General features: G+C 47.4%; 1 protein-coding gene across 5 annotated transcripts in view; it reads right to left on the bottom strand.

Annotated features, from left to right (window-relative positions):
* Positions 1-1,519: 1,519 nt before the first annotated feature.
* The window catches only part of LOC147101011 (uncharacterized), a 49,452-nt gene continuing 27,839 nt past the window's right edge, over positions 1,520-23,132 (bottom strand). For all 5 annotated transcript variants that reach the window (XM_085966170.1, XM_085966169.1, XM_085966168.1 and 2 more), the window contains 5 exons: positions 14,522-14,617; positions 12,535-12,682; positions 7,330-7,388; positions 3,500-3,537; positions 1,520-3,358 (listed from right to left, as the gene is read on the bottom strand). In XM_085966170.1, the coding sequence (XP_085822296.1) occupies positions 3,181-3,358; positions 3,500-3,537; positions 7,330-7,388; positions 12,535-12,682; positions 14,522-14,617 (519 nt within the window). In that variant the 3' untranslated portion in view covers positions 1,520-3,180. The remainder of the gene's footprint in view (positions 3,359-3,499; positions 3,538-7,329; positions 7,389-12,534; positions 12,683-14,521; positions 14,618-23,132) is intronic.

Below are 23,132 nucleotides of genomic sequence, written 5' to 3'. Positions count from 1 at the left end.
TTCGGCTTCCCTAGCTATATCCATAGCGACCGGGGCTCATCCTTTATGAGCGACGAACTCCGTCAGTACCTGCTCACGAGAGGTATTGCTACAAGCAGAACCACCAGCTACAACCCCCGGGGGAACGGCCAGGTGGAAAGAGAGAACGCGACGGTTTGGAAGGCCGTCCTCTTAAACTTAAAATCTAAGGGCCTTCCGACCTCTCGCTGGCAGGAGGTCCTCCCTGCGGCGCTCCACTCCATTCGGTCACTGCTTTGTACGGCCACCAATGCCACCCCCCCATGAAAAAATGTTCACTTTCCCCAGGAAGTCCACATCGGGGACCTCGCTACCGACATGGCTGACGTCTCCAGGACCCGTCCTACTGCGGAAGCACGCGAGGTCCCATAAAACGGACCCCCTGGTCGAGAGGGTGAGCCTCCTCCACGCCAACCCCCAGTATGCTTACGTGGCGTACCTGGACGGGCGGGAGGACATAGTCGCCATACGAGACCTCGCACCTTCGGGTGCCCCTGAAACACTACCATTGCCATCCACCACTACCCACAACCCAACCCCTGTAGACGGCATGCCGCAGCCCCAGGACCCGTCATTGACCACCCAACCACTCAATGAGACGCCAGATTCAACGTTGGATGCTGCACCATCACCGCCGCCACCACGACGATCAGGGCGGCATACAAGGCCACCTGATAGACTCACTTACACAAACCTTTAGTACACTTCACCCCGCCGGACTCAATTTTAAACAAGGGGTGAATGTGGTAAACCACTGTTGTTGTTGTTCACCATTGTTGTTGTTGTTGCACACTGTTGTATCTATGCATGCCTCAGCTGGCTCCGCCCCTGGCTCCACCCACATGCCCAGGTATAAAGGTGACTGCTCTGCAGCCCCCTGCCTTCTTGGAAACCAGTCAACCACGAGAGGCATGCTCTGTTCTTTGTTAATAAAAGCCTTTTAGTTACTCTCCTAACTCTCCGTCTTTTATGAGTAATTAATAGCGCATCAGATGTCTAGGTTGGCTCTCCATCCAATGGTCTTGCGAGATGCCGAGTGGGGAAATGAGGTGCCTCCTGCGATAGATCTCAGTGGGCAGGTTGATGTGATGTGTTCCACGGTCTGGGACTCATGGCCACAGTCGCACTTTGGGCCGTCCCTCATCTTCCACTTGTGGAGCCGGTGGCCGCATCATCAGAGCCCTGGGCGGATTGGGTTGAGCGCCGTCCACTGTCTCCAAGGGAGGTCGGAGCCAGGGACCTCTGCTGTTGGGTCAGCGACGGGGTGCTGGTTCTTTATATTGCATGCGTCCCACGATTCCGTCCATCTGGACAGTGGGTCGATACCAACCGCGTGAATATTGGGGAGGGAAAAGGGATCAATTCAAGAAACAGCTCCTTCGTGTGACTGCCTGGTTTAGAGAGTTCTGGGGCATTTTAACCTACGATAATCCCAAAAAGAACAAGGATTCACCAATTGTGAAATTAGGCTCACTTCGGAGAAAAACAAAATAACTCAACGTCGCAATGTAACCGTCTTTAATTTTGAGCATTCTTCAATTCCACCTTGTAATAACAGTGGGATTACAGCATACAGGTGCTGGATGACAAATTCAAGTCAGATTTCATAAACAGACACATTTCAATTCCAACATTCAAACCAAATTTCCACCATTCTCAACGATTAGGAATAAACTTGTACAGTATCTGCCCTACATTCCAGATATATGGTGGAGACTTCATAAACAATTTAATGGAAAATCTAGTAAGAACTAGATATATACAGCAGTTGCATAAATCTCAAGTTGATTAGATGATGTCATTTATGATGTATATAAATATTCCCACTCATGTACAATTCCAAATGCAATCACTAGAAATTCAGAACAATCTTCTTTTCTATAAATGGAACCCTCTGGAACCCACCCAAACCGGGACAGGAAATGAGCGGAGAGAAACAAGATATTAAGCGGCAACTATTATCTAGTTACTAACAGATCTCCTGTTGTGTTGCTTACGGTAAATCGTATTGCAGTTCCACAGGGACGTATCCCATGATATATACGAGGAGCGTTATGCTATGCATGCATAATGTATTCTTCTGTTAATAAGAGGGAGCTGTGTGGCGTTAAGTAAACTCAGGTCGACGTCAAGAGTTGAAACGCAAACTTTGAAGTGTGCCAGATGTAGGGTACTCAAGAGATTTACTCGTACACGCACGCGCAAAGTCTGCCGGGCAATGCGCTGTTTTAGCACAGGAGTGTTACACCATGTCTAGCACAATGTATTATTCTGCTGCTAAGGTGGAACTGTGTCCCTTCAAGCTTAATAGTTGTTAGATTATGGAACTTTACAGATTAAAAGTGGTTGCAAGTATCAGGCTTTAGGTCAGCAGTACCCAGCATTAAGTAGCTGGCTCTTTCTCTAAAGACTAGATTTGCATCTAGCCACACACGTGATGTTTGCTACTAGACTTAAAGAATAAGAGTGCGGCAAGATTTGCAATTCGCTCAACCGAAAAAGCCTCTTAAAAAAGGTCACTATGTTATATCACCATCTTTGGATTGAGTCCCGAGGCACTCACTAAGTCGCACACCTTCCCACCAGGCAAGTCACACATGCCGTTCTCGAGCCCCTCTGCACGGCTGAAGTGAGGGTAATACAGGAAACTTTTGATTTACCGGCACCTAAATAACCGGAAATCTCGGTTAACCGGCAAAATTCAGGAGTAGGTTCAGGTAACTTTTATTACTTTTTTTTTTACTCCATTTGTTGCTGTGCAAGGGTGTGGCTGCAGCTGTTGCTAAGCTACAGAGACACTTGCAACTTATGCCCATTGTTCTGAAGTTGTTGCAAGTAACAGAGTTTGTTGCTTTATACGGAGCTCTCAGCTCCGTATCTTTTACTATAGTGTTCGGTTATCCGGAATTTTTGATGAACCGGCACGTCGGTCCCGTCCGTGCCGGATAAAAAAAAGTTTCCTGTATTGGTAGAGACAGGACAGCAGGTTGCCTGCTCACCCCCCCTTTGACTGTGCAATACTACTTGGGTGAACAGCGATAAGATTTTAATGAACAAAAATTAAAACGAGACACAAAAAAGAAAAATTAAAATTAAAATTCAGACTGGACAAGGTTACTACCTTTATAAAAGTAGAACTCAAACTGGTTTGTGGTTTGCCCCTCAGTTGATCTCCGAAAAATGGGACTGCACATGATCTTCATAAGCAGCCTGTCTGTTCTCTGGAAAGGTGCTCTGGCAGACAGGACACTCGTACACAAAGTGCTTCAGAACGTGCTGCTCGAAATCAAAATCCTCCAGGTTGAGCGGGAATAGCACCTCACACACTGGGCATTTTTGGCTGCAAACATTTCACATTGTTTAAATGCAAGCATAAGGTTTTATGAATGTACAAGGCAGCAAACAGTTACATTTGACTTTACAGAATACTGGGCAGTGCAATGATTTAAAAAAAAAAGAGATGTCGTAACAATGCCCATACCTGTCAATATGCTCCTCTTCGGCATCCTGTGAGTTCTCCTGTGTCGGGAAAGGAACAGTTAGCCCACTCACGCCTTCGGTCAAGTGCATTGTAAATGTGGGGTTCTCCTCCCAGCACAAACCACCTCTGATTGTAAAAAAAATAATTGTTCCTGGGATGTGGGCGTCGCTGGCGAGGCCGGCATTTATTGCCCATCCCTAATCGCCCTCGAGAAGGTGGTGGTGAGCCACCTTCTTGAACCGCTGCAGTCTGTGTGGTGAGCGGTTTGGTACAACTGAATACAACTTGTTCGGCCATTTCAGAGGGCAGTTAGGAGTCAACCACATTGCTGTGGGTCTGGAGTCACCTATCGGCCAGACCAGGCAAGGGCAGCAGATTTCCTTCCCTAAAAGGGACATCAGTGAACCAGATGGGCTTTTACAACAATCTGGTAGTTTCTTGGTCACCATTACGGATACTGGCTTTTTATTCCAGATTTATTAATTACATTTCCCAGCTGCCGGGATTTGAACTCATGTCTCCGGATCATTAGGCCTCTGGATTACTAGTCCAGTAACATCACCACTGCGTTACCATTCCCTGCATCTCGGGACGGCTCAGTGCTCTGGGATTTGCGGAAAAAGCTCGTGGATGATCCGGTTTCAAATGCGCAGATTTTCTGGAGAATGTTGCTTAAATTTTGATTGCAGCTGGTTATCTTCCACCCACCCACCAAATGCTGCATGCCCACAAATATTTGTTTAAAACAAAAAAGCATGTTACAGGAAACTCGTTTAAATGGCACCTAAATATCCGGAATTCTCTATTAACCGGCAAAATTCTCACTCCGAAAACAACACCTCAATAACCGGCAATGTTGCCGAGTCCGAGTCTCCCGCGGTGGCCGAGTTAGTCAGTGGGGGCAGTTCTCCAAACTGTCACTACTCAGCTTCTTGGCGCTGTGGGAAGTCGGAACACCTCAATAATAACAGGAGCCAGACTCTCCCGCGCTGCCGGTAGTCTCTTCTGATCCGCCATTTTACAGGGGTACTGTGTGTCTCCCACGCTGCTGGTAGTCATTGCATTGCATTACCCTCAACTGGCAGTACTGTACTTAATCAAGCATCTTCCACCATCCATTTAACACAACATTCTGTAGGTGAGTACCCAATTACTGTATACTGCACATTTCTTGATTTTTAAAAATTTTTCTTTGTTAAAAATAGCCTCGGTAGATAACCCTCTCCGTCATCCGGAATTTTTGATCAACCGGCAACACGCCGGTCCCGGATACCAAAGAGTTTCCTGTACAATGAAAGCTGGGCTGCTTAAAGCTGGCGAATGAGTCTCTGGAGTTAATTCTGCGATTGTGCAGAGAGAGAGAAATTAAAGGGGTCTTTTCTCCCCCCTTAAAGAATTACTGACCTGTAATGGCTGCTTGCGTACCGCAGAACTACTGAGCCACTACTCTAGGAAGGATCCCAGTGTGAACCCTGGCCTGCGTTAGCAGATCGGAACGAGGTGGGGGAGGGGAAGGGGAGAAAATAAAACACAGCCAAGGTTCTCGCTCCTGATCCTTCGTGCGACGAGGACAGGCTCAAGCTCGGCAGTGACGGTCCTCCCTGGTCACTTAACCAGCCACGGCTCACTGTCCAGACTGGCACATGCGGATTGCCCAGGTGGGGTACATAGTGGCAGGCAGTAGCCATCCTGAACCCCTGAATCACTCACCTGCTCCAGCACAGAGAACACAGAGGTTGCTCTACGATTTTTTGTAAAGTTGATTTTTCAGATTTCTCAAACAGAATTTTTTGCAACAGCTCGGAGAGAACATGACAAAGAGAGAGAGAGAGAGAGACAGCCGAGCGAGGGGGGCGAGCGAGAGGGGGGGGCGAGCGAGAGACGAGAGAGAGAGAGACGAGAGAGAGAGAGAGACGAGAGAGAGACAAAATAAGAAATAAGAGCAGTAGGCCCTTCGGCCCTTCAAGCCTGCTCTTCCATTCAATGGTCAACCCTCTAGATGCTTCAATCCATCCAAAATACCACAGGCTGCCTCCTCACCAAGTTGCGCACTCCCACCATCCCGGTCCTTTCCAAGCTCCACTTGCTCCATGGAGCCGGATTTCATCATTCGCCTCAGGTGTCAGCCGTGGCTCAGTGGGCAGCACCCTCGTCTCAGAGTCAGAAGGTTGTGTGGTCAAGTCTCACTCCCGGGACTTGAGCACCATAAAGCGAGGCTCACGCTCCAGTGCAGTGCTGAGGGAGTGCCACACTGTCGGAGGTGCCGACTTTCGGATGAGACGTTAAACTGTCTGCCCTCTCAGGTGGACATAAAAGATCCCATGGCACTATTTCGAAGATGAGCAGGGGAGTTCTCCCTGGTGTCCCGGCCAATATTTATCCCTCAACCAACATCACTAAAACAGATTATCTGGTCATTATCACATTGCTGTTTGTGGGATCTTGCTGTGCGCAAATTGGCTGCCGCGTTTTCCACATTACAACAGTGACCACACTTCAAAAAGTACTGCATTGGACTGTAAAGTGCTTTGAGACATCCGGTAGTCGTGAAAAACGCGATATAAACGCGTCTTTCTTTCTTTTCATTGCCTTGGCTCAGCCGTTCTTAGGGATTTCCTCCCGGCTTATCTCCTCGGACGCACACCCTCCACTCCTCCAACTCGGGGTCTTCCTTGACCCCCATTCCAGTTACTCTACTATTGGGGACTGCTCATTCAGCCACGATCACCCTGCACAGCCCCCTCTGCCCTGCCAGCTCCCTCCGTGTTTTTGAAACCCTCCTCTTTGCCTGTGCCTCTGGTTTCCCCACCCCCCTCCCTCACCCCTCTCCATTTTTCCTAATCCCCTCCTGGTCTCGTGTCCCTCTTATTGTAAAGCGCTCTACACATTGCTGTAGCACGATAGAAATGCAAGTTGTTGGAAAGACAGACAGAGAGAGAGAAAAGAGAAAGAACACTACATAATGGTCCCAAAAATGAGAAACCTAAAATCCGAATAGTGAAAGCCGGATGCACAAAGAATTATTTCGGTTTATTCCACATTTCCAGCTTCACACTGTCTCTATCTCTATTCTAACAGACGTGAGGGATCAGAACGGAAGCGGCTCAGTTTTCACCGTCACCGTTGCCCTGGACCCCTGATGCTGGGCTAAGAGTCACCTTCCTCGCAGTCCCCATTCTGCAAGTGGTGCTGTGCGTGTGCGTGTCTCTGATTCGTGACCAGAGGCAGGATTCTGGTGACTTTTCCCTTCTAATAACCCAAAGGGCACAGAGTTTAAATGAAGCTGGTCTACCAACAACCGACGGGGCCACACCGGGCATCCTCCTGGCCTGTGGGGCTCAGTATCACACCAACAATCTCACGAGAGGAGCAGAGGATACAGATACATATGTGGCCTCTACCAAAACAGCTTCGTGGTCAGGTTTCTCGTCACGAAATCTCTGGACCTGTCCAAAATCAGTCTCGCCCCACCTTCCGTGAGGTGGCGGGCTGCGCTACTGCTAAATACCAGAACTGCAAGCCAAGGGCAAACTCATGGAGGGCTTGCGGGTTCAAACATCAGTCAGGACATCCATCTTGGGTCTTCGACAAGAAAGGGTGACCTCCCCCTCCCCTCATCGACGCTGCCGGGCCAAGTCTCCTGACAGCGCTACTGATGTTCTGAGCAGCTGACAACAGGTCCAGTGAGCTCCCAACACCCTGCGTCACAGCGAGGGGAGCGAGCGAGCGAGCGGAAATCCCCAACCTGCACCAAGCAGCTGCCACGGGACCGAACACTTCGTCAGAGGAGGAAATCAGTAAAAAGTTGGTTTAAAAATGAGATTATTTACCTTGTCATCCAGGTTATGTACAAAGTCAATGCTTGAAACAGTCTGCGATCCTTTCACACCTGGAGGGTAAAAAGTAAAAGACAATCAAAAGCAATTAAAAGTATCACTTGCGGTAGGTCACTAGACAAGTTGTAGTCACCTTAATTGGATCTTTACAGTTGAGGGGGTGATTGCGTCGGAAGTGTTAACTGTGCAGGAATAACGAGCACACGAGAAACTGCAGGACAAGGACGGGTCTGTTGTGACTATGTCAGAGGTTTGTCTGTGGGTTAGTCGCGTAGCATGTACGGAGGCCCACATTAAAAAAAAAATGCAAAACGCTGATCCTCAAACACCAAAAAATTAAGCGTGTGAGAGATCGGAGACGCAAATGCACTTCCCCAAGCAAAGTTACTGGAGCGAGAGAGATCCTCGCTCCACTGCGGCTGGTAAATCAGGATTCATTGCTGATCATGTGCGCATCAATCATGGAGGGTTTTTCCAGGTGATCACGTCACTGTGTCTTGTTCACAGACATGCGCTGCATACAATGTTTAAACGTCTTTGGTTCGATGACACCGTCTCTACACAGCTGATATTTCGTTGCAAGATTTGTTTTTGTTTTAAAAAAGCACAACTTCTACTTCCTGAGGAACTGCTATGATTTGGTTTGTGGGGACTCGCCCAGAGATGGTCATTTGAGGGAGCTTCCAGTGGCTTGGAATGACCCAGTCCGGGCTTTTCGACACTGGGTTTTTAAAGAGAATGTGTGAATGTTGTTTTTAAGCTATCGTGATTTACCTGGAAACCCACCTGAATATATTATTAGATTGTGGTGTTCAAAAAAAAAGGTTTTCAGCACTGTGTATAAAGATCAAAATTGTGAAGGCCACAGAGAGAATAGCCAAACTGTCATGAAAGTGTAAAGAGAAAAAGAGACATATAGCGAGAGGTCAAGAATGACCGAGAGAGAAATAGAGACGCAGTGAGATAATGAGAGAAAGATAGCGAGTGACCGCGAGAGAGTGCGCACAAGGAGGGAAGTGGAGAGGAGAGCCCACTGCAAGACTGATTTATCAGCTGAGTTGATGAAACTTTTTTTTGTCGGGGGGGGTGGGATAGAAAGTGTTCTGAAAATGTCCTGGTTACTAGAACACCTGATCTGTGTCTGCCTTAGACAAGATGGGTCTGGGATTGAACTAGGAAGGGCTAGAAAGAGAAACGCCAGAGGCACTGAGAGAAAGGGGGGAGACGCCCCTCCCCAATGTGTTGGCGGCGATGACTGTTGGGATGTTGAAAAATATCTCGAGGGGGCGTCTTTTGAATATTTATAAAGCTAGTTCAGGTGCAGAGAACAATTGGCCACCATTTCAGTGTCTTTTAGCAACAACAAAGACGGCAGGTCACGTAGCTTTTACAATCAATGGGCAGCTTCATCACCTGGAACGTGGGAGAAGCGGAAGCAGGAAAAACACAAGAGCGCTGAGACGGACAGGTCAAACTTTGGACTCTTTATTGAAATAATTGCACAGTGGACTGCCTCCCCGTGTCTCACCGGTCACATCAACAACAGAGCAGAATGAGCAGTTCCTTGTCGCGTCGCTGCCTCTACCTGCGACTCCGCCATTACTCCAGCCTTTCTTTCCCCCACCCCTCTATCTTGCGGGGGAGCCCCATCTCCCTAACCCTGCGTGAGGAGGGAAAAGAAAACACACACACACACTCATCAATTTCAAAAATCACTAGATTTCAGAGATCAGACAGACGGATTTCCAAGGGCATTGGAACATAGGAACAAGGAGGAGGCCGTTCAGCCCCTCGGGCCTGCTCCGCCGTTCAATGAGATCATGTCAGATATTCGGGGTGTCCATACCACTGGCCTTGGCCCCACATGACCCAGGAAACTCTGTTCTGCTTGCATGTCTATTTCTCATTGCCTGGTGTGTTCTGTTTGGATTTCATGGGCCTGGCGATTTGGAAAAGGCTGTTCTTAGCTCAGTCACCTCATTGGTGGACAAGCCCTAAATCAGAATCCCAAGATCCGGACAGGTTGGGTGATTGGGCAGATGCAGTATAATGTGGATAAATGCGAGGTTATCCACTTTGGTGGCAAAAACATGAAGGCAGATTATTCTCTGAATGGCAATAGATTGGGAGAAGGGGAAGTGAAACGAGACCTGGGTGTCCTTGTGCACCAGTCACTGAAGGTAAGCATGCAGGTGCAGCAGGCGGTTAAGGTGGCAAATGGTATGTTGGCCTTCATAGCAAGAGGATTCGAGTACAGGAACAAGGATGTCTTGCTGCAGTTGTACAGGGCCTTGGTGAGACCACATCTTGAGTATTATGTGCAGTTTTGGTCGCCTTATGAGGAAGGACGTTCTTGCCATGGAGGGAGTGCAGCGAAGATTCACCAGACTGATACCTGGGATGGCAGGAATGACGTATGAAGAGAGATTGAGTCAATTAGGCTTATATTCGCTAGAGTTTAGAAGAATGAGGGGGGATCTCATTGAAGCTTATAAAATTCTAACAGGACTAGACAGACTAGATGCAGAAAGGATGTTCCTGATGGCAGGGGAGTCCAGAACCAGGGGTCACAGTCTAAAGGTAAGGGGTAAGCCATTTCGGACTGAGACGAGGAGGAATTTCTTCACCTAGAGAGTGGTGAACCTGTGGAATTCTCTACTACAGAAGGCAGTTGAGGCCAACTTATTAAATATATTCAAGAAGGAGTTAGATATATTTCTTAAGGCTAAAGGGATCAAGGGATATGGGGAGAAAGCAGGGACAGGGTACTGAATTTGGATGATCAGCCATGATCTCATTAAATGGCGGAACAGGCTCAAGGGGCCGAATGGCCTACTCCTGCTCCTGTCTTCTATGTCTATGATCTGTTAGTATCAACAAATTGAGATATATGGGAATTAATAGGAACAGGGATTTAAATGTTGAGTGGTCGTTGAGTACTTTGATCCATGTGTCCGTGAACACACTTAGACACACCTGCCCTAACTAGAAATTCCATCTAATAATTTTGTAACTGGGATCCCCATGGCCTTGCCCCTTTCCATCTCTAACCTCCTCCAAGCCTACAAATTCCATCCCCGCAGTGTTCCTTGAACTCTGGCTTATTGCGCATCCCCCGACTTCCTTCATCCTGCCACTGGCGGCCGTGCCTCAGCTGCCTGGGCCCCGAGCTCTGGAATTCCCTCCCTGAACCCTCGCCACTCTCCTTTAAGTCCCTCCTTGAGACCGACCTCTTTGACCGAGCTTTTGTTCACCCCTCCCAATATCCTTCTTTGGCTCGGAGCCAATTTTTGTTTCGACAGCGTTCCCGTGGAGCGCCTTGGCAACGTTTCCCCACATTAAAAGGCCCAAAATAAAGGCAAGTTGCAATGACGTAAAGGGAACATTCAATGGCACGATAAATGATCCCGTCCCCAAAAAGTATTATTTTGATTTTATTTTTCTGAAGGCAGTATCACATGGCCACTATTTCGAAGAAGAGGAGGGGAGTTCTCCCCAGTGTCCTGGCCAATATTTATCCCTCAATCAACATCACTAAATCAGATTATCTCAGGCCATTTATTTCATTGTTGTTTTGTGGGAGCTTGCTGTGCGCAGACTGGCTGCCGCGTTTCCAACATTACAACAGTGACTGCACTTCAAACACTTCATTGGCTGTGAAGCGCTTTGGGATGTCCTGAGGTCGTGAAAGGCGCTATAGAAATGTGAGTCCTTTCGTTCCTCCCCTTGAACAGAAGTTCTAATCCAACCACACTGTTGCTTTTTTTTTTTTAAATGAAAAACCCAAGTGAAGGGTCAATGCCCACACTACAGGACGCGCCAACTTAGGCAAGATGGGAAAATCAAGTTATGAATTCCCTCTCTAAACCCTTCCATCTTTTGAGAACACTCTCAAAACCCATCTGTTCGACCAAGATTTCAGTCACCACTCCTAATCTCCCACACCATGGTTCGGCATCAACCCCCACCCCCCCCTCATCTATTTCTACACCTGTAGCACTGCCCGTCTCCGCCCCTGCCTCAGCCCACTTGCTGCCGAAACCCTCATCATGCTTTGGTTAGCTCTAGACTCGACTATTCCAAAGCTCTCCTGGTCGGCCGCCCGCCTTCCACCCTCCATAAACTGGAGCTGATCTCCGCGCTCCTCCAATTCTGGCCTCGAGCATCCCTGATTTAATCGCTCCACCATTGGCGGGTCGTGCCTTCAGCTGCCAAGGCCCCAAGCTCTGGAATTCCCTCCCTAAATCTCTCCTCCATTAAGACACCCTTTAAAACCAACTTCTTTGACTAAGCTTTTGGTCATCGGCCCTAATTTCTCCTTACAATAGCAAAATACTGCGGATGCTGGAAATCTGAAACAGCAACATAAAATGCTGGAAACTCTCAGCAGTCAGGCAGCATCGTGGAGAGAGAAACAGAGTTAACGTTTCAGGTCTGGGACCCTTCATTTCACCGACCTGAAATGTTAACTCTGTTTCTCTCTCCACAGATGCTGCCTGACCTGCTGAGTGTTCCCAGCATTTTATGTTGTTTCTAATTTCTCCTTAGGTGGCTCGGCGTCAAATTTTGTCTTAAAATACTCGTGAAGCGCCGTGGGATGTTTTACTATGTTAAAGTCGCTATATAAATACAAGTTGTTGTTGATTCAAATCTGTGCTGCCCATATCCTAACCCGCTACAAGTCCTGCTCACCCATCGCCCCTGCGCTCGATGACCTACATTGGTTTTAAAATTCTCATCCTCGTGCTCAGATCCCTCCATGGCCTCGCCCCTCCCGATCTCTAACCTCCTCCAAGCCTACAACCCTCCATCAATGCAGCGCCCCATGAACTTTGGTCTAATGCGCATCCCCCGGACTTCCGCCATCCCACCACTGGCGGCCGTGCCTTCAGCTGCCTCGGCCCCAAGCGCTGGAATTCCCTCCTTCAAGCTCTCTGCCTCGCCATCCTCCTTTAAGACCCTCCTGAAAACCTACCGCTTTGACCAAGCTTTTGATCACCCCTCCCAATATCCTTCTTCGGCTTGGAGTCAATTTTTGTTTGATAACACTCCAGCGAAGTGACTTGGGAACATTCCCCACGTTAAAAGCCCCTGTATAAATGCAAGTTGCTCGAACCCATACCAGAATCACAGCAAGATACTAACAGGAGCACGAGCAAGTACCAAGGGTCAGTGAATACCAAATTTCGGATCACTTACTGGAGTATGGGTTGCCAAACATGAGTCCGGAGTGTCCGGAATGGACTTCTGGAACAGTCAAGCTGTAGGGATTCGGGTGCTCCAGCTGGAATGCTCCACTCCGGTGGGTTGGGTCTCGCCTCAATTCGTCAATCTTCTTATTCAGCTTCTGTGAACGAAAGTCAAAATATCGTAACCATCTCACACAGGAAACAACATCAGAGTAGAAGTGGCTCGGAACTGGGAATCTCCTGGGATCGTAGTGCCCAGGTCTGGATTAATTCATTAGAATGATACGGCACAGGAGGAGGCCATTCCCTTTGTGCCTGCGCCGGGCTCTTTGAACGAGCTCTCCAATCAGCCCCACTGCCCTTTCCCCATAGCCCTGAAAATATTTCCCCTTCTGAAAATCAGATGATTCCAGGAGTTTATTTTCCATTTGGATCAACGGTGTTGCAGATTAATACACACACATTTTAATAAACCCCCCCTCGGAAACTGACAAAGCAAAAACTGATCAAGCATATTCCCAGACTTGGGAGATCGAGTAATACAGAATCCTGAAATCAGGTTCATCTCAACCGTGTTGCTGCGGGAAAAAGACAGCAACTTCGCTCAAGAGTTTGCCACTGGATCCAGGATTATTTGGAAAAGAATCTAATTAAAAAATAATTGTCTCCTCTTGCCCACAGACCGGCTGCTCTCCGATATACCACACCCATCGCCTTGCTTCAAGCGAGTGGTAGCGGACTATTCGACTGCAGGGAATAGAACAGCCAAGGCCGAACCTGTCCTCACACAATGATGTTAGCCGCGGCTCGGTGGGCGGCGCTCTCGACTCCAAACCTGGACTTCCTGGGTTCATAGTCCCCACTCCGGAGACTCGAGCACAAATTCCAGGCGGACGCTCCCTCAGCTGCACTGCCTTTTCGGATGAGATGTTAAACCGAGGCCCCCCCCGTCTGCCCTCTCAGGTGGATGTAAAAGATCCCATGGTGCTGTTCGAGGAAGTGCAGGGGAGTTCTCCCCGCGTCCTGGGGCCAATATTTATTCCTCAACCAACATCACAAAAAATATAGATGATCTGGTCATTATCACATTGCTGTTTGTGGGAGCTTGCTGTGCGCAAATTGGCGGCCATGTTTCCTACTTAAACAGTAGTGACCACACTTCAAAAAGGTACATCGTTGGCTGTCAAGCACTTTGGGATGTCCTGAGGTCGTGAAAGGCGCTATATAAATGCAAGTCTTTTTTCTCCCCCCCACAATACCTGCATATTAGCACTTAACAGGTGGCAATGGGAACTGTGGCTGATATTCCCCTCACTCGGGACATGACAAGACGGTCAATTATAGTGTCCCTAACACCAGTCCAGCTGTGATCAGGCAACTCCACACAGATTGGGGATGGAACCCTCTTGAGCAGTGTGGCTAATTACCACACTTGGCCGCCTCTGCACTATCAGAGCCACAGAGCATCCAGCTCAATGCTTTTATACATTCACACATACTGGAACAGCCCAGACCCGGGCCAGGTTAGTCGAGGGACGGTTCTTGTGAAGCACCCGGCACTTGGACTTTGAAATTCTCAATCCTGGATTTCAAATCCCTCCATGGCCTCGCCCCCTCACTATCGCTGTAACCTCCTCCAGCCCTCCAACCCTCAGAGTTATCTGCGCTCCTCCAATTCTGGCCTCTTGAGCATCCCCAATTTTAATTGCTCCACCATTGGCGGCCGTGCCTTCAGCTGCCTGGGCCCCGAGCTCTGGAATTCCCTCCCTAAACCTCTCCGCCTCTCTCTCCTCCTTTAAGCCGCTCCTTAAAACCTACCACTTTGACCAAGCTTTTAGTTACTTGTCCTAATATGTCCTTATGTGGATCGGTGTCAAATTGTTTGATAACGCTCCTGTGAAGCACCTTGGGACGGTTTACTACGTTAAAGGCGCTATATAAATGCAAGTAGTTGTTGACGCAGATACAGCTCGAAATGCAAAAGCGACAGCACCCACCTTGATCTCTTCTTGTAAATCAGCCACTTCCATCGTGCGAATGTCCACAATATGGGTCTTGTCCTCGAGCTGGTGCTCGATTTCTGTAAACCTAACCTAAAAAAGGAGCAAAATGCATTTCAATTATTTGCAGAAATTTACTTCCTGCTGGAATTCCTCACCAAAGGACACACATTCACGAAGGAAAGTCTAAAAATCTGTAACGGCTCAACGTTTATCAAGAGGAATTCCTTATTCAGGTCACCCTATGCTGAAGAAGGTTTTGATCAATGATCAGACACATGCACACCCTCAGCCCTGGATTTCCCTCCCTAAACCTCTCCGCCTCTTTACCTCTCTCTACTCCTCAAGACCCACCTCTCTGAACAAGCTTTGGGTCACCTGCGCTAATATCTCATGTGGCTCAATGTCAAACTTTTGTCCGATTGAAGTCCGCTCCTGTGAAGCACCTTGGGATGTTTTACTATGTTAAAGGCGCTATATAAATGCAAGTTGTTGTGGTGGTGGTACTCCGCAATCCAGAGAAATGCTGGAAATCCAGGAACAAACACAAAACAAAACCAGTGAAATACAACGGCCGTCTGCATTAAACTCTGCTCGAATCTTTCTCTGACAGCGCCAGAGGACAGCCGCACATCTCCAGCTAACGAAAGGTCATAATCTGGTCCAATATTCTTTCAAGTGACCAGACTGTCCTCACTATATAATCAGGTTCTTTCTAAAAATATTCTCTTGTCACTGAACCAAGAGTTATTTAGTTGACTCGAGCCAGAGTAAACATTTCCCTCCCTGTTGGGCATGTTAAGCCATTTACATACCGTGCCAATAATAGTGTGGCTCCCATTAATATATGACCAATAATATGAACATTATTTATTCTCGGGATGTGGGCGTCGCTGGCAAAGCCAGCATTTATTGCCCATCCCTAGTTGCCCCTTGAGAAGGTGGTGGTGAGCCGCCGCCTTGAACCGCTGCAGTCCGTGTGGTGAAGGTACTCCCACAGTGCTGTTAGGGAGGGAGTTCCAGGGTTTTGACCCAGCGCCGATGAAGGAACGGCGATATATTTCCAAGTCAGGATGGGGTGTGACTTGGAGGTGGTGGTATTCCCATGCGTCAGCTGCCCTTGTCCTTCTAGCTGGTACACTGGTACGTCTATTCCCCAGTGGGGTAGTTTTTTTCCTCCCCCAGTGCAGAGTTTTGCTCGATGGGAGTGCGGAAATGAGTAACGGGTGCGGAGCTCAGCGCGCTCAATTTGTGGTGTTCCCCCATTTTTCAGACCGCTCCACACTCCCGTTGGGCAATAGGCAAAGACAGAAGCTCACACACCAAACATTTACCTCACTGTATCATCCTCAATGTTCAAAATCACAAGGGAGCTTGAGAAAATTAAAATAAAGAGAAACTGTTTCCACTGGCAGGAGGGTCAGTAACCAGAGGACACAGATTTAAGATAATTGGCAAAAGAACCAGAGGGGGAGATGAGGAGAATTCTTTTACGCAGCGAGTTGTTACAATGTACTGCCTGAAAGGACGGTGGAATCCTAGAATGGTTACAGCAAAGGAGGCCATTCAGCCCATCGACCCTGTGCCGACTCTCTGCAAGAGCACTTCAGCTAGTCCCACTCCCCCGCCCTTTCCCTGTAGCCCTGCAATTTTTTTTCCTTCAGGTACTTATCCAATTCCCTTTTGAAAGCCACGATTGAATCTGCCTCCACCACCCTTTCAGGCAGTGCATTCCAGATCACAACCACTCGCTGTGTAAAAAAGTTTTTCCTCATGTCGCGTTTGGTTCTTCTGCCAATCACCTTAAATCTGTGTTCTCCACCCTTCCGCCAATGGGAACAGTTTCTCACGATCTACTCTGTCCAGACCTATGATGGAAGCAGATTCAACAGTAACTTTCAAAAGGGAATTGGATATATACTTGAAAAGGAGAAATCTGCAGGGCAATGGGGAAAGAGCGGGGGAGTGGGACTAATTGGAGAGCTCCTTCAAGAGCTGGCACAGGCACGATGGGCCGAATGGCCTCCCTCTGTGCTGAGAGATTCTACCTGCTCCTGCGAACAGCATGGGAGCAAAAGGCACATATGCAACAACATGTAAACCAATGTAAAATCCGCATCAACTTTATAAACCCACCAGTATGCAAGTCACTCACCATTGCCTTCTCTGCTCTGTCCCCAAGGTTTGTCGTTATTTCAGCTAATTCAGTCCCGGGCTGCTGCACAGACAACCCCCCTGAACTTGCTGCTTTTTGTAGAGCAAAAAACACAAAAAAGGTAAGGAAACAGCGAGATGAGGAAACCGCTTGTACAGCAGGAGCTTACGACTCTAGTGACACGCTCTGAAGGGTTTGTCTAAACCTAGGACGATTCTAAAATTGGCCAAATTCGAATCTGTCTATTGCAAAGACTGGAAACACACAGTCGGTTAAGTCAGCATTTGAAAGGGAGCATACAACGCTCGACAGCGATGGGTTAACATTCAGAATGGGACCTTCCGTTAGAACGGATCAGTTCTTACTGACCAACTGTGCGTTTCCAGCATTTTCTGTTTTGTTTCAAAATTCCAGCATTCATTTCGCTAAAAAAAATTGAATCTTTTTAAAGTTCAGGAAATGCACTCGTTCAGACTATAGACTGAAGAGGATGTGCCAACTCATTTTAAGACAGAAAAATCATTGGGGGCACAGCATGAATGATAGAATGAGAATGTGAATGAGGGGAGGAAGAGTTGGCGGGCGGGGGAGGAAGAGGAGGGGGAGGGGGAAGGTGCTGCAGACTAATTTCAGAGTCGCTGCAACATGCACATCCCAGCAAGTAGGAATTGGCTTTTCAGGAATAGGCAATAAATGCCGGCCTTGTCAGCAACGCCCACATCCCCGTGAATGAATAAAAAAAAGTCATGCATGTCTCATGAATCAACTAAATGTTCTCGGGTAAATCTTTCCACAATAAAAGAGGCATTGAAAAACTGAAGTCTTGAGAAACAAAGATTGTTGCTGTTCTTTTATCCAAACTTCAAGCATTTTGCTTTAGTTGAAGTAAACATTTGGAAAACTAAAGCCCCAATAATGAAGTTATTATTTCTTGCAGCACCCCTGTGGCCACAGCACACTGTACTCCCTTCATCATGGTTTTCTTCAAGTATTGTACAATGGGACCAAGTCCTCAATTGATGAGCGTGCGTCAGTGGCAGCACGCTCACCTCGGAGTCAGGTGGTTATGGGTTCCCTCCACAGCACATAATCTAGGCGGACACTTCCAGTGCAGTACTGATGGGCGCTGCACTGTCGGAGGCGCCGCCTTTCGGATGAGATGTTAAACCAAGTCTTCCCTCGCAGGTGGACGTAAACGATCCCATGGCACTTTTCCAAGAGTAAGGGAGTTCTCCTGGTGCCCTGGGTCAATATTTATACCTCAACCAACATCACTAAAACAGATCATCACATTGCGGTTTGTGGGAGCTTGCTGTGCGTAAACTGGCTGCCACGTTTCCTACATTACAACAGTGACTACTTCAAAAGCACTCCATTGGCTGCAAAGCGCTTTGGGACGTCCTGAAAGGCGCTATATAAATGCAACGCCTTTCTTTTTAAGAATCATGAAGCACTGAACGAAAAACACCCTTGGAAACAGTACAGGGAAAGAGAGAAAATATTCAAATTTGAAAAAAAAGTTGTAATTTATTTTTGTTGGCATTTAGATCCCAGCCCTAACAGGACCGGGTATTGTACAGGGAGCCCATCTTGTTTTGCAATGCTGCAGTACCAGGCTTTTGCCACAAGAGGTACTCAGTGAGCTAATTAAATACTGCAGCGTAAAAAAAAAGCAGTTACTGCAACATTTCAACGTAACAGTCTATCCACACTTTGTCAGAACTTTAAAAACAGATCCAATTATTTAGAATCCTGGGGATGCTGCAGAATCCTAACCTGGCCAATTTATGTCAGAGATTTCTATTAAAAATGTATTGATTTTAGGAGCTATCTTCCATACTTATAGGACAATGTATTCGGAATACTTAAACACTAATTGTCCTCCTTTAAATTCTAGTTTTTTTTTCTCTAATCATTCCGTTCCTCTACCTGTCTCTGCATTTTCTGCGATCTCAACAATCTCCTTGATTGGAGAGTGGCATTTATTCTTGTCTTCCTGTTGCACAGAAAACAGATACTTGTTTTTAATTACAGAACTACAAGGAGAAGCTCTCAATAAGCGGCGCCTGCACACTCAAATGCAAATCGCCACAGCCGGGAGGGAGGGCGGTGGTTCTGAATCATTCTGTCGGGTGGCAGGAGCCAAGACCGAAGGGGTCTCGTCACAGTCATAGTCAGCCGCTAGCTGCAGAACTTAAAACTCAAATATAGAGTTGGGGAGCAAGTGATGTTACCATCAAGCTTCTGGAACAGTTCAACATTTTGGTCATTTTATTTCTTGCCCCCACCTCCCCTCAAGGGGAGCGAAGGAAGGGAAGGGGAATTGATACAAGAGTGGAACAATTTGAGTGTTGAAGTAGGAGCAATACTGATGGACTCTACAGAGACTTGCTAAGACAGCCGAGCTACCTCCCCATTTCACCTGTGTCTCTCGCTGGTGCCATCAGGAATCCTTAAATCAATTATTTTTTTTTATTTTTTTTAAAAAGGGGTCATCCAACTTTCAGATTTTCCCATTATTGATTAAAATAAAAATCTTCTGATGGCGAGTTCAGAACGTCTACCCCACAGTCCCTGTTCAAAAAGCTGTGGGTTGGATGGTTATGTCAGTGCAGAGAAATGGGGGCCGGGCCGTCGGACCGTGGAGCCGGCGGCGACCGGAGGATGTGTTCGGCGAGTCGGGCGGAGGCAGCGCAGCGCATCGAGCAGCAGTCACGACGACTCGCAGTCCGACTGGGAGGAGGGGAGCCGGGAATGGTGGCCTGAGGGTGAGCAGGAGAAGCAGGCCACCACACGTGGAGCCGAGCCGGCAACAGTGAGGAGGAGGCCGCGGTGACGAGGAGGACGGAGCGGCTGAGGGACATCGTGCTCCCACTGCCACTGGATGCCAAAGAATTGACTTTCTGAACACGGTGCTGTAAGAATAGCTGACGTGTCCCGACGGGGAGTAAGCATTCCATTGTACTAGTACATATGGCAAATAAAATTGAATTGAATTGAATTGAACATTTTGCCACTTCACTCAATCCCTCTCCCCAACCTTGATCCACAAGTGGTTCAGTAATCAGGTCCTTCCACACTGACCTGACCTGCTAACTTGAACGGCAAGTGTCTTTGTACAGTTACTTTTCGCTACCCTCTGGACACAGGTCTTCTAGAAAGAGGTCCAAAATCCTTTGGGCCCATTAATTTGTAGACAGGGAGAGAGAGAGAGAACAGTGTCGTACCCAATTCGGATATCCAGACCCCATCTTCATTTCTTTAGGCCTCTCTCACTGGATTCCCCTGGAACCCTGAACCAACAGGAAATGTCTGCTGATACAGGTTTAGTTGATGAGAGGGGTCGGCTCTCCTCAAGCATGGCGTCCGAAGCGTTATTTACCACTGGAGGGTGGAGACAACACGATTTTTTGCTACTTTCACAAAATTGCGCATTTGTTGAAATTAGTGCCGGGCCAGTCCTCGCCCAGTTCTTAGTGGGTATGGACACACGCCACAAAGTGCCCCCTAATTCAGCACCGGATTGGCAATAATCGCTCAGAAAAGGTCTCGGGTTGGTTGGTGAGAAATGGAAAAAATGTCACACTAGCACAGGAGGAAGTGGTCTTCTCTGGCTGTGGTTCACTGCGCAGGCACAGTGGATGAAGCTTTACTCTTGCATCTAACCGTGCCACCCTGACCTCAAATTACCTGATGTTGACGTTGGGAGCCCGAAATGGAAAGTGTCCCATTCTCCAGCGGTAAATAACGCTTAGGACTTACGTCAGGAGAGTCCGAGACCTCGGAGACAATATGCTGAGCAGCCCCCAGCACACAGCAGCCTTATGGAACACTTGATCTCAGGTATAACCACAGCAATGTTGCTGGGATTTGCGGGGGGGGGGGGGGGAAAGAGAAGACGATGACGACGGGGTGCGTGTAAAAGGTTTGTCTCAAATAAACCAATATGGTGGCTTCATTCTAAAACTCTCACTTAAGCAGCTTATTCTCAGACAGAGGTCCTACCAACCTACCAACAACACTTTCAACTTGTCAATCTGTTTGTGCAGTCTCTGGCACTCCTTGTACTTTTGTACATAGCAAGACTTTCCTGTCAGTAGCTTAGCCTTTAGACTTGCAATCTCCTTCTGGAGTGGATGGTCGGCTGTGCTGCCCCCCTCAGTACAGCCCTATAAGCACAACAGACATGCATGGGTACATTGCTACAGTTTTAGCTAGGGCTCCTGCACCAGTTCCTATTCGTCAGATTGACAGAAAGATCACCGTGTGACAATGGCCGCCCGAATGGCCCAGCCAATAGCTGCACTGCCCAGTGTGGAGCCAAGTCAACGGGGGACAAGCTAGGGTAAGCGGGGTTTGGGAGGTGCTGTCAAAGAAGCACCCAATTGGAGAGCTCGTTCAAAGAGCCAGCACTAGGCAAGATGGGCCGAATGGCTGTGCGATTCTATGACCAGCACAATGAAACTAAACAGAACCATGGCAACAGGACATGGTTACAGGTACAAAGATTCTATGCTAATTGAACCCTGTGTATAGAGGGACCTTGGCTGGAGGCAGAATGGAAAGACATTATGAGGACACAAAATGCAAATAAAAGAGCATTTGGATTAAGAGCTCAACACAACACTAATTCAGAGAAGGTGGAGGAAAAATCTCTGGATTATTACCTGAGCCACGAGCGAATTTGGCTAGGACAAATAAAATAAGAGAGTTAAATGCGTGGCTCAAAGACTGGTGTGGGAGAAATGGGTTTTGCTTCCTGGGACACTGGCACCAGTACTGGGACAGGAGGGAGCTGTTCCGTTGGGACGGGCTTCACTTGGCCAGTGCTGGGACTAGAGTCCTGGCGGATCATATAACTAGGGCTGTAGAGAGGGCTTTAAACTAACTAGTGGGGGGGAGCTTCCTAGAGAACAAATAATAAAAATGACAACAGAGAAGGTCAAAGACTTAGGTAGCAGTGGGGAAATTAAAAACCAGAGCGTGTCAGGAAGGGGCAGAAGATGTGGAGTAAAAGGTAAAGTAATAAAAAGGGCAAAAGCAGGAACTAAGTGTCACAAAACATATTTGAAAGTTCTCTATCTGAATGCACGTAGCATTCGTAACAAAATAGACGAGTTAAAGGCACAAATAGCTACATATGGGTATGATCTTGTGGCCATTACAGAAACATGGCTACAGGGTGACAATGCCTGGGAATTAAACATACCAGGTTATTTAACAATCAGGAAGGACAGGCAGGAAGGAAGGGGAGGTGGGGTGGCTATGTTAATAAAGGAAGGAATCACTGTAATACAGAGAAATGATATTGGGTCAAAAGATCAGGATAATGAAACAGTTTGGGTGGAGATAAGGAATAATAAGGGGAAAAAAAACACTAGTGGGCGTAGTATACAGGCCTCCGAACAGTTGCAACTCGGTTGGACGGAGTATCAATCAGGAAATAGTTGAGGCTTGTAATAAGGGAACATCTATAATTATGGGGGGTTTTAACTATCATATAAATTGGACGAATCAAATTGGGCAGGGCTGCCTTGAGGATGAGTTCATTGAGTGTATTAGGGATGGGTTTCTTGAGCAGTATGTAACTGAACCAACTAGGGGGCAAGCAACCTTAGATCTGGTCCTGTGTAACGAGACAGGATTAATTAAAAATGTCCTAGTAAAGGATCCCCTTGGAATGAGTGACCATAACATGGTTGAATTCCATATTCAGTTAGAGGGTGAGGAGGTTGTATCTCAAACAAGCGTGCTAAGCTTGAATAAAGGAGACTATGAAGGTATGAGAGCGGAATTGAGTAAAGTGGATTGGGAAAATAGGTTAAAGGATAAGACGATACATGATCAGTGGTGTACATTTAAGGAGTTATTTTACAACTTCCAAAAAAAGTATATTCCACTGAGAAAAAAAGGGTGTAAAAGAAAAGACAGCCATCCGTGGCTAAGTAAAGAAATTAAGGATAGTATTCGACTAAAAACAAGGGCATATAAGGTAGCCAAATCTAGTGGGAGGATAGAGGATTGGGAAAACTTTAAAAGACAGCAAAAAATAACAAAAAGATTGATTAAGAAAGGGAAGATAGATTATGAAAGTAAATTAGCAAAAAATATAAAGACAGATAGTAAGAGTTTTTATAGTTATATAAAAAGAAAAAGGGTGGCTAAAGTAAATGTTGGTCCCTTAGAGGATGAGACCGGGAAATTAATGGTGGGAAATATGGAGATGGCAAAAACACTGAATGAATATTTTGTATCAGTCTTTACAGTAGAGGACACCAAGAATATCCCAACACTTGACAAGCAGGGGGCTATAGGGGGGGGGGGGGGGGGGGGAGGAGATAAACACGATCAAAATCACTAAGAAATTGGTACTCGGTAAAATAATGGGACTCAAGGCGGATAAATCACCTGGACCTGATGGCTTACATCCTAGGGTCTTGAGGGAAGTGGCGG

This window comes from Somniosus microcephalus, chromosome 24, assembly GCF_052327205.1.
Source record: "Somniosus microcephalus isolate GS21.2 chromosome 24, FLI_Smic_1.0, whole genome shotgun sequence".
Taxonomy (NCBI): domain Eukaryota; kingdom Metazoa; phylum Chordata; class Chondrichthyes; order Squaliformes; family Somniosidae; genus Somniosus; species Somniosus microcephalus.
Note: the sequence above shows the minus strand (reverse complement) of the source record. Positions and strands in the feature narration are given on the sequence as shown.